This window comes from Pongo pygmaeus, chromosome 20, assembly GCF_028885625.2.
Source record: "Pongo pygmaeus isolate AG05252 chromosome 20, NHGRI_mPonPyg2-v2.0_pri, whole genome shotgun sequence".
In the NCBI taxonomy this organism is placed as follows: domain Eukaryota; kingdom Metazoa; phylum Chordata; class Mammalia; order Primates; family Hominidae; genus Pongo; species Pongo pygmaeus.
This window is the reverse complement of record NC_072393.2, coordinates 44,735,027-44,745,525: the sequence shown is the minus strand read 5'-3', so window position 1 is coordinate 44,745,525 and position 10,499 is coordinate 44,735,027. Positions and strand designations below refer to the sequence as shown.

Here is a 10,499-nt window from a genome sequence, read left to right as displayed (position 1 = left end):
TCTGAGGTAGGTACCATCAGCGTGTCCCTGAGGGCTTCGTGTGCACAGCTCGTAGAGGAACTGGGATTTGGACCCAGGCAGTTTGACTCCATGGACTGTCCTCCTAAACCACATCCCTTCTACCATCTCCTGCAACCTTTTCAACATTCCTGTGGTGTAGGAGGAAACATTACCCATTTCACACATAAGGAAACCAAGGCCCACACCTGTACTGACAGAGCCAGTGGACCCTTGTCTCTCTAATCAGCGCATCCACACACTTGACCCTGTTTTGGGAAGAGGCTGGGAACTCCAAAGAACCTTGGAAGGGCCTTGGCCAGGCTCCCAGAGGTCCGGGTCCCTGTCCAGCCCGAGGGTTCCAATCTCCCTCTCCTTCCTATACTGCTCTAATTTTTCCTTTGCTTGTTTCTTTTCTCTTTCTCTCTCTCTCTTTCTTTTTTTTTTTGGCAGAGTCACTCTGTCACCCAGACTGGAGTGCAATGGTGTGATCTCGGCTCACTGCAACCTCTGCCTCCTTGGTTCAAGCAATTCTCCTGCCTCAGCTTCCCGAGGCTCTGTGTGTCACCATGCCCAGCTAACTTTTGTATTTTTAGTAGAGACAGGGTTTCACTATGTTGGCCAGGCGGGTCTCGAACTCCTGACCTCAAGTGATCCACTCGCCTGGGCCTCCCAAAGTGCTGGGATTACAGGAGCCACTGCACCCGGCCCTTGTTTCATTTCTACTGGCTGATTGGTAAGAACTCATTTTATATGATAGGAATTGAGTCTATTTTTCCCTGGATGGGTTTGTGGGTTTTGTTTTGTTTTTGCTATACAACAGTTTTACAGTTTTATACAGCTCAAAAGGTCCACCATTTGTTTTATAGATTGAAGACTGCCAACCTTAGTTAAGAAAGTCTCCTGGCTCCTGGGGTGGGAGTCGCAGGCTGTTCCCTCCCTCTCCCTCTCCTAGGCCTGTCCTTAGCGTGTGGGAGGGAGGGGTGCATTTCTTGTCAATTTGTATGCACTCTTTTTTTTTGACGCGATCTTGGCTCACTGCAACCTCCACCTCCCAGGTTCAAGTGATTCTCATCTCTCAGCCTCCCGAGTAGCTGGGACTAAAGGCACGTGCCACCACGCCTGGCTAATTTTTGTACTTTAAGTAGAGACGGGGTTTCACCATGTTGGCCAGGCTGGTCTCGAACTCCTGGCCTCAAATGATCCACCTGCCTCAGTCTCCCAAAGTATTGTGATTACAGGTGTGAGCCACCGCGCCCAACCTGTGTGCACTCTTTTTATATTGTAGCTTGCAATGCTATGCTTTTGAAATGTTGCAAATATCTCCTCAAGCCTTTGTACACTGTCTTGCAAAAGGTTTTTAACGTGTTATGCAAATACTGCTATCTTGTACTTCACAGATTCTGGATTGCCAGCCTTAGTTGGGAAGATTGCCCAGTCTGAGCCTGGTGGGGGTGGGGCATGGGGCTCCTCCCCATCTCCTTCTCTACCTGCCCACCAACCATAAGGGCCTCTATCCTTATCTCCAGCTTCTCCTTTCCCAAGGTCCTGCCTCCCAGGGAGGGAGCCTGCCCAGCCAGGAGGCCCCAGCCTCCCACTCCTGCCTCCCCCTCCCAGTCTTTCCTTATTTAGAATAAGGGTTGTTCCATTCCTTATCTTTTTTTTTTTTCCTGTCTTTGTTGCCCAGGCTGGAGTGCAGTGAAACGATCTCGGCTCACTGCAGCCTCAAACTCCCGGGCTCAAGCGATCTTTCCGCCTCTGCTTTGTAAGTAGCTGAGACTACAGGCCATGCCACCATGCTGAGCTAATTTTATTTTTCAGTAGGGATGGGATCTTGCTATGTTGCCCAGACTGGTCTCAAATTCCTGGGCCCAAGCGATCCATCCGTCTAGGCCTCCCAAAATGCTGGGATTACAGGCGTGAGCCACCAGCAAGCCCCTTGTCAATTTTTAAGAGCTCTTCCCATGTCTGTCTATTAACCTCTGCCACCCTCTGTGTTGCAAATGACTCCTCCTCAAGTTCTGTCTATTGTCTCTCTTTATAATGTTCTTGGTAGCCTAACATCTTAAGGTGCTAAGTTGTATACACAGAGTCCACCTTGTACTCAGGGTTGTGGGTTTCTGACCTAGGTTAGGCAGGTCTCCCGGCTCCTGAGGGAGGGGCGCCCTCCCCTTCCCTCGGTGAGTCCTTATTTCGCAGCTTGTCCCTTCCCACGGGTCGGGCGCATAAAAGCGCGCGGGGCTGCGGCAGGGCACTGCCACCATGTCCCCGCTGCGCCCGCTGCTGCTGGCCCTGGCCCTGGCCGCCGTGCCCTGCGCCCAGGGCGCCTGCCCCGCCTCCGCCGACCTCAAGCACTCGGACCGGACGCGCACTTGCGCCAAGCTCTATGACAAGAGCGACCCCTACTATGAGAACTGCTGCGGGGGCGCCGAGCTGTCGCTGGAGCCGGGCGCAGACCTGCCCTACCTGCCCTCCAACTGGGCCAACACCGCCTCCTCACTTGTGGTGGCCCCGCGCTGCGAGCTCACCGTGTGGTCCCGGCAAGGCAAGGCGGGCAAGACGCACAAGTTCTCTGCTGGCACCTACCCGCGCCTGGAGGAGTACCGCCGGGGCATCTTAGGAAACTGGTCCAACGCTATCTCCGCGCTCTACTGCAGGTGCCCGGCTGCCCAAAGCTCCGAGCCCACCCCAGGCCCAGGCCCCAGCTCCGCACAAGCCCCCACACCCACCACCCAAGCCCCGAGGCTGCTCCACACCCCTGAGCTCCCGACTGGAACAGGGAGCACCAGACCTCCCTAGAACCAGTCCTGGAGGCCCCCATCTCAGAGTCCTCACCCAAACCAGGTCCTCCTTCTCCTCACCCCCAGCACCCGGTCCCCACTCCACCTGCAGCCCAGGCCCCTGGGACGGAGATCTCCGCCCCAGCTCTGGGATTCAGAGCCAACCCTCCCCTTTCTGGAATCTTCCGCCTACCCACCCACCCACAGCTGTACTTCCCAGAGAGGGCTGGCTAATTCTGGGGACTGAGAGTTCCTAGACCCCCTCACCTTGGAGTCCCCAGAACCAAAGCCAGCCCCCATCCCCCAGATCATCACATCTCAAAGCTCCCAGACTCCAAAACTAACCCAGACCTCAAGACCCCAGACTCAATTATAGGAACACCCAGTGTGTAGCCTTCATGCTCACCGCTCCCCTAGACCCTCTAGACCAGCCTCAGCCCTAAAACCAGTCCCACAGCCCACCCCCAAGACCCAACCCTGGAGGTCCCTGAGGCCGCCTTGCACTCACAGACCTGGGACCTAGATCCAGCGGTGACACCCTCCCAAGCCCTCCCCAGCCACTCCTGTCCCCCAAGAGCTCCAAGGAGCCCCCAGCTCCAAACTCCCAGGCTAGGATCCCTGGTTCCTGAACTTGGAGCCTCAGACCCAGACTCCCCAGCCCCCACCCAGTCTCAGGCTTCTAGAACTCACCAGACTCTGGGTCTCTGAGAGCCCCTGGAGGGAATTCTTGATTACATTTCAGGTGCAGCTGATGCTTTGCTGGTCTCTCATCTGCAGCTTCCACAGAGTGCCAAGCCCCTCACTCAGCCCATCCCTGAGCTCTGCTCCGGGGCCCCAAGACCCAGGAGAAGGAGCGTTCTGCCTGCCCCCTCCCACTTCCCCTGCAATACAGCCTTTGTGCAGTTGTCCCCGTCTGTCATCTGCTTGTCCCTGGGATGCAAGGACCGGGTGGGATGGAGGAGAGAGCAGGGTGGTTGGGCCTGGGTCAGCCCATACCCAGGACAATGCCATGGATGAGGACACGCCATCGACTCGGACATGGTTTTAGGTGTGCATGAAGACACGCACCCACAGAAGGACATGTGAGTGAACTGTAAGGGAACCTTGAGCTGATTGTTACATATGAAACATGCCCCATCCTTTTCAGTAATAGCCCTTCCTTAGCTCTGGTGTGGTGGCTCAGGCCTGTAATCCTAACAATTTAGGAGGCTGAGGTGGGCGGATCACCTGAGGTCAGCAGTTCAAGGCCAGCCTGGCAAACATGGTGAAACCCTGTCTCTACTAAAAATACAAACATTAGGGCTGGGCACGGTGGCTCACGCCTGTAATCCCAGCACTTTGGGAGGCCGAGGCGGGCGGATCACGAGGTCAGGAGATCGAGACCATCCTGGCTAACACGGTGAAACCCCGTCTCTACTAAAAATACAAAAAAATTAGCCGGGTGTGGTGGCGGGCGCCTGTAGTCCCAGCTACTCGGGAGGCTGAGGCAGGAGAATGGCGTGAACCTGGGAGGCGGAGCTGGCAGTGAGCCGAGATCATGCCACTGCGTTCCAGCCTAGGCGACAGAGCGAGACTCCATCTCAAAACCAAACAAACAAACAAACAAAAAAACCCCACAAACATTAGCCAGAAATGGCTTGAACCTGAGAGGTGGAGGTTGCAGTGAGCCGAGATCGTGCCACTGCACTCCAGCCTGGGCAACAGAGGGAGCACTCTGTCTCAAAACAAACAAACAAACAAACACTCTTCCTTGAGCTGTTTCTGGCCTCCAGAGGCCTCCGGACTCCCTCCATGGTTCCTGCAGGGGACAGCAGGGGGCCTTCTAGGACCCAGCCCTGTACTAGGGCTAGGATCTGCAAGTGATCAGATCAGGACTTAGAGGCTGATAAATGCTTTTAATCCCCACATTCCACACACGGGGGACGCTGTCATTCACATTTTCATATTTCTGTTCTGGTCGCAGTCTGTGTCCCCACCACCCTCATGAATGAGGGACTTTCATAGATGCCTGGGTTTGGGGGCTCTGCGGTAGCTGGAGGAGATACACAAAGGGTCCTCGGAGGAGGGTGTGGGACAGCTTTGAGGGGACGACCACTGCAGACACCTGGAGGGAGCTAGGGGAGATTCTGAGACTTAAGAGATATGGAATGGCCGGGCACAGTGACTCACATCTGCAATTCCAGCACTTTGGGAGGCCAAGGTGGGCAGATCACTTGAGGTCAGGAGTTCGAGACCAGCCTAGCCAACATGGCAAAACTCCATCTCTACTAAAAATACAAAAATTAGTCGGGCATGGTGCTGTGCACCTGTAATCCCAGCTACTTGAGAGGCTGAGGCAGGAGAACCACTTGAACCTGAGAGGTGGAAATTGCAGTGAGCCGAGATTGCGTCACTACACTCCAGCCTGGGTGACAGAGTGAGACGCCATCTCAAAAAAAATAGAAGTAGCTAAGTGGAGATGCTAAGGGGAGATGTGTGAAGAGATCAGAGGTCAAGGTCAGTTCAGAAGGACCCCGGGATGTTAAGATAATGGAAGATCAAGGATTGGGGTGGTTAAATGGGACAGGAACTGAGTGAAGTGAATGGCTCCATTCCCCCTTCAACACACATTCGCTGCCACCCACTCTCTTCACAGCCCTGGGCTGGGTGGTGCTGGTGACACAGCAGTGAGCATTCAGTTTCAGTGAAGTTCAAAGAAGCAGAGACCAGCCCTCAGCATCCTTGGGCACAGGTGTCTATGCATTCACTCAACAGAGATCTACAGAGCATCTGTGCCAGAGCATCTGTCAGGCACTGAATTTACAAGGAGTGGCTCCGCCCTCATGGGGCTCAGAGAGTGCTGGGAAAATGCCGGAGTCCACCACTTAAGGGTGTGTGAAGCTGTCCATCAAGTGAGAAGCCAAGGGCCAGGGAGAAATAAGGGGCCTAGGAGGTGGCTAAGAGTTGGGGCTTCTAAAGGTCAGGGAGGTGCTGTGGGGGTCAGGACAGAGGAGCCAGCCAGTCACTCCCGGAGCTGCACAGATACGGAGGAGTCGGTCACCCGTGTCCGCCGCAGCCCACCAGGCTCCATGCGGTTCTTGGCCTTATGCAGGAAGTGGATAAAGCGCACACCGGGACCATAATGGCGGAATACGTGGGACACCTGTGGTGACAGCACCCGGGGTTAGGGAGGAGCCCTTTTCGAGGACCCGTGGACCTGTTCTCCTCCCTCTGTGAGGTCTTGGGACAAGAACACACATCTGGGGTTGAGGGCCCCGGGGCCGAGAGTCTCACCTGGACCCAGCGGCCAGGGGGTCCTCTCCCAGAAGTTCGGGGGGCCACGTGGTGCTGAGCAATGACCGTGCGGCGGTCGGCCGCCAGCAGCCAGACGTGCAGCTCGTAGACACATGCATCCAGCCTGCTGTCCTCGAACCTGCAGGCGGGGTCAAGGCCTTCAGCTGTCACTGCAGTCTCAGCTACCCAGCCCCAGCCCCTGGCCCCATTCCCCATTCAACACACATGCTGCTACCCATGCTGTGCACAGCCCTGAGCTGGGTGGTGCTGGCAACATAGCAGTGACCAAGACAGCCCCACACCCCGCCACATGGGATTCACAGTCCAGTGAGGGAGGCAGGCATGCCACCAAACATGACAGCCAGGAACAGCCAGGTTTGGGATGGGGAGCACGGGCAGAGGGGTCAGGGCCAGGATGGGGGGACCCAGGCAGAGGAGTTGGGTACAGAACTGGGACCCAGGCAGAGGGGTTGGGGCTGGAATTGGAGGCACAGACAGAGAGGTTGGGACCGGGATGGGGAGCACAGGGCACTGGAGCAAATGCACCTGACCCAGCTGAGGGGTGATCAAGGAAGGCTTCCTGGTGGAGCCATGTGTAAGTGACTCCTAAGGAATAAGAAGGAATTTGTCTCGAGAATAGAGGGTGACAGGCTTTTAACAAATAAGGAATAGGCTGGGCACGGTGGCTCACGCCTGTAATCCTAGCACTTTGGGAGGCCAAGGCGGGCGGATCACTTGAGGTCAGGAGTTCAAGATCAGCCTGGGCAACATGGTGAAACCCCGTCTCTACTAAAAATACAGAAATTAGCTGGGTGTGGTGGCACGCGCCTGTAGTCCCAGTTACTTGGGAAGCTGAGGCGGGAGAATCGCTTGAACCCGGGAGGCAGAGGTAGCAGTGAGCCGAGATAGCACCACTGTAGTCCAGCATGGGCGACAGAGTGAGACTCTATCTCAAAAAAAAAAAAGAAAAGAAAAGAAAATGAAATAAAGATCAGTCTCAGTAACCCCCTCGCACATTTCAAAATCTGAAAGACTCAAACAGAAGGGGCCAGGGAGGTGGGCAGGGCGGGACCCTGTAGCACCAGGAGGGTCTTGGTGAGGGGTTGAAAGCAAGGGGAGCTCAGAGTAAGGCTCGTGCTCTGGGCAGCCCTGCGTGATCACGGAGTCAGGCCGGCAGGGCAGGGGCACGCACCAGTCCATGACCGTAATGTCTGGTTGTTCGTCATCCAGCAGCTCCTCCCACAGGCCCTCGGCCAGAAGGTCCACACACTGCTGCTTCACTGTCCAGCTGTGAAAGAAGGGCCGGGAGAGGCAGGGTCTGCGATCTGACAGAATCCTCGGGGATCTCCCCGGTCGGCCTGGCTCCAGGGAGCAGGAAGCCCTGTCTTAGCGCTTTCTTAGGGATAGCTTGGGTCCCCACATGTGGGGTGCTCCCTCAGCACCTTCCACTCTCAGTCCCCATGGGCCCCTCTGAGGGCAATGCATCCTGAACCCCATGCTACAGACGAGGAACCTGAGGCTGAGGATGGAGAAGTGTCCAAGGTCAAGCAGCAAACATGTGGCAGAGTCAGGATCCCAACCCTGGCCTGTGTGACCCTGAGCTTCCAAGTCACACCAGCTCATCTACTGTGCAGGAGCAAGGCTCTGTTTCATGGAGGACAGGGGGCCTGGGGTGACTCTTCCCCTCCCAGGGAAAGAGCCTTAGAATAATTACAACAATAGCAAGAATAGCCAGGCGCGGTGGCTCATGCCTGTAATCTGAGCACTTTGGGAGGCTGAGGCAGGCAGATCACTTGAGGTCAGGAGTTCGAGACCAGCCTGGCCAACATGGTGAAACGCCATCTCTACTAAAAATACAAAATGAGCTGGACATGATGGCCCACACCTGTAATCCTAGCTACTCAGGAGGCTGAGGCAGGAGAATTGCTTGAATCTGGGAGGCAGAGGTTGCAGTGAGCTGAGATTGCGCCACTGCACTCTAGTCTGGGCAACAGAGTGAGACTTCATCTTAAAAACAAAAACCAAAAACCAATAATAGCTGCTATTGACTGGTGCTAGCCAGACCTGGCCGGGCCCTATGCTGTGTGTTTTACAAGCATTCTCTCTTATGCTAACCCTGTTTACAGAGCAGGAAATGGACGTCCAGAGAGGCCAAGTCAGTTTCTCCAGGTCTCACAGCGAGGAAGGGTGGAGCAGGGAATGGAGTGTAAGCCACACCGGCCCTGGCGACTCACCTTTGGTTCTGCTGGAGCTTTTCGGTTCTGATGTACCAGCCACGGAAATTGCCTGCAGGATGGGGAGCAAAGGGTTAGAACACTGGAGGACCCTCCCCACCCTCAGCAACCCGGCCCTCCAAGCACTTACCCAGAGTTTCCAGGGGTCGCTGGGTGGGACCAGTAGGGGGTGCTGGCTCATAAATGTTGATGCCTGAAATGGACAGGTGAGTGGAGCCTCTGGGCAGCCCCTCCACCTTCCACTGCCTCACCCCTCCCTACCCGCAGGGCTACATAGTGGAAAGGTAGGAATCTGTGCCAGGTCAGGGCAGCCCGGCAGGGATGAGTGAGTCAGGGCTCTGGGGAGAGGGCAATGCCAGGGGTAAGTGGGGTGTGGTGAGACAGAGACAGAGGGACAGAGAGAAGAACCTAGAGAAAGAGACAGACCAAGAGTTTGAAACCAGCCCAGCCTGGCCAATATGATGAAACCCTGTCTCTACTAAAAATACAAAAATTAGCCAGGCATGGTGGTGCGTGCCTGTAATCCCAGCTACTCGGGAGACTGACGAAGGAGAATTGCTTGAGCCTGGGAGACGGAGGTTGCAGTGAGCTGCGATTGCACCACTGCACTCCATCCTGGGCGACAGCAAGACTCCATCTCAAGAGACAGAAACATAGGCAGAGGGGGAGAGAGAGAGGAGGAGAGAGAAAGAGAGACGGAGAGGTGTGAGAGAGGTAGGTGAGATACATGACAGAGAGACAGGTGGTAAAATGGAGAGGCACAATGACAGAAAAGGAGACAGAGGGATGCAGAGAAATGCAGAGACAGAGAGAGACAAAGCGATAGAGAGATAAGGAAACAGGGAAAGAGGAAGAGACAGACGGTCAGGGTGGTGCCTCCTGGCTGCTAGGGGCCCTTGCGCACCTTCGGGGTTGGGCGAGCGCAGCAGGTTGCGGTAGAGCGGCCGCCGCAGCAGGAGCAGCTTCCAGGTGAGGCGCTGGGGCAGCTCCAGGCCCCCGCTCAGCGGCCCCCACTCCTCCAGCAGCAGCTGCCGGGCGTGAGCCTCGGACGGCTGCTCCGGCTCGGGGAGCTCAGGGGCCTCCGGGGCTGCGGGCGATGGCAGCGACGGCGGCGAGGGCAGTGGTAGCGGCGACGGCGGCGGTGAGGGCGACCGTGGCAAGGGAGGCAGCTCCTGGGGGCTCGCGGGCCCATCGGCTTCCATCCCGCCACCGAGCGCGTGTCCCTCACGCACCTCCTCCATCCCTCGAGGCTGCGCGACTGTCCCGGTTTCGCAGGGCTGGGGTTAACTGGGAGCGGGAAGGGGCAGGGCACCCTGGCTGGCATTTAAGAGAGGGGCGTGTCGGGGGAGGATCTTGTCCCTCGGACCCTCCTCCCTCAGACCCAGGAGTCCAGGCCCCCATTCCTCCTCCCTGAGACCCAGGAGTCCAGGCCCCTAGCCCCTCCTCCCTCAGACCAGGAGTCCAGGCAGGAGCCCCTCTTCCCTCAGACCCAGGAATGCAGGCCCCCAGCCCTTCCTCCCTCAGATTCAGCAGTCCAGGCACCAGCCCCTCCTCCCTCAGACCCAGAAGTCCAGGCACCAGCCCCCTCCTTAGGTCCCCAGACTTCCTGCCCCAATTTTCCCAGGGCCAGCTGAGGACCCAGCGTGGGCCTGACAGAGCGTGTGACAAATGCGCTAATGCCAGGGCTCCGGGCTGTCTAATGGGACCCGTGCACCTCATTAAGATCCAGCATGGCAGGATTAAGAGGCTAATTAATGAAGACCCCCCCTCCTCCCCCTCCCCACTCTGCAGAGGGGGAGTGGATGGATAAGCTGAGGTGCAAAGGGGAGGTCCTGCCTCTGCCACTTCCTTCTCTGTCCTCACCTGGGACAGCCCCTTGGGGCCCTGACACGTACTGTCCAGAAAACCAAGGTGAGGAGAGCAGAGAGACACCCAAAACCAGAGATGAGGAGCCTCAGAGATGGGGGACCCCAGGGAGGCACAGAGATGGCAGCGAGAGGGAAGCAGTGATCCCAACTGGGTGTGCTGGGCGCCTGCACCCCTGCCTGGGACTGGGCTGGGGGGCTGCAGAAGCCTCCTCCATCAGAGGTCACCAGGAGGTGGGAGCAAGGGATGGGGCACAGGTGGGGACAGGAGGTCAGGTGTGGAGGAAGTGGGGTGGCAGAGGAACCTGTAGAGCCAGATGCCCACAGCCACTTCCTGCCCATGGTCACAT

At 56.9% G+C, this 10,499-nt stretch overlaps 2 protein-coding genes across 2 annotated transcripts; one reads left to right on the top strand and one right to left on the bottom strand.

The window, feature by feature from the left end:
- Nucleotides 1-1,619: 1,619 nt before the first annotated feature.
- On the top strand, nt 1,620-3,691 carry SYCN (syncollin). The gene is made up of 2 exons (XM_054462690.2): nt 1,620-2,654; nt 3,520-3,691. Exons 1-2 carry the CDS (start codon nt 2,260-2,262, stop codon nt 3,527-3,529), a joined length of 405 nt encoding a protein of 134 aa, XP_054318665.2. The 5' UTR covers nt 1,620-2,259; the 3' UTR covers nt 3,530-3,691.
- Nucleotides 3,692-4,652: 961 nt separating this feature from the next.
- NCCRP1 (NCCRP1, F-box associated domain containing) lies at nt 4,653-9,566 on the bottom strand. Its single transcript, XM_054462683.2, has 6 exons — nt 9,189-9,566; nt 8,415-8,477; nt 8,285-8,336; nt 7,243-7,338; nt 6,051-6,189; nt 4,653-5,919 (listed from the first exon to the last, which is right to left on the bottom strand). The coding sequence occupies exons 1-6, from the start codon at nt 9,523-9,525 to the stop codon at nt 5,779-5,781; spliced, it is 828 nt and encodes a 275-aa protein (XP_054318658.2). The 5' UTR covers nt 9,526-9,566; the 3' UTR covers nt 4,653-5,778.
- Nucleotides 9,567-10,499: the final 933 nt, after the last annotated feature.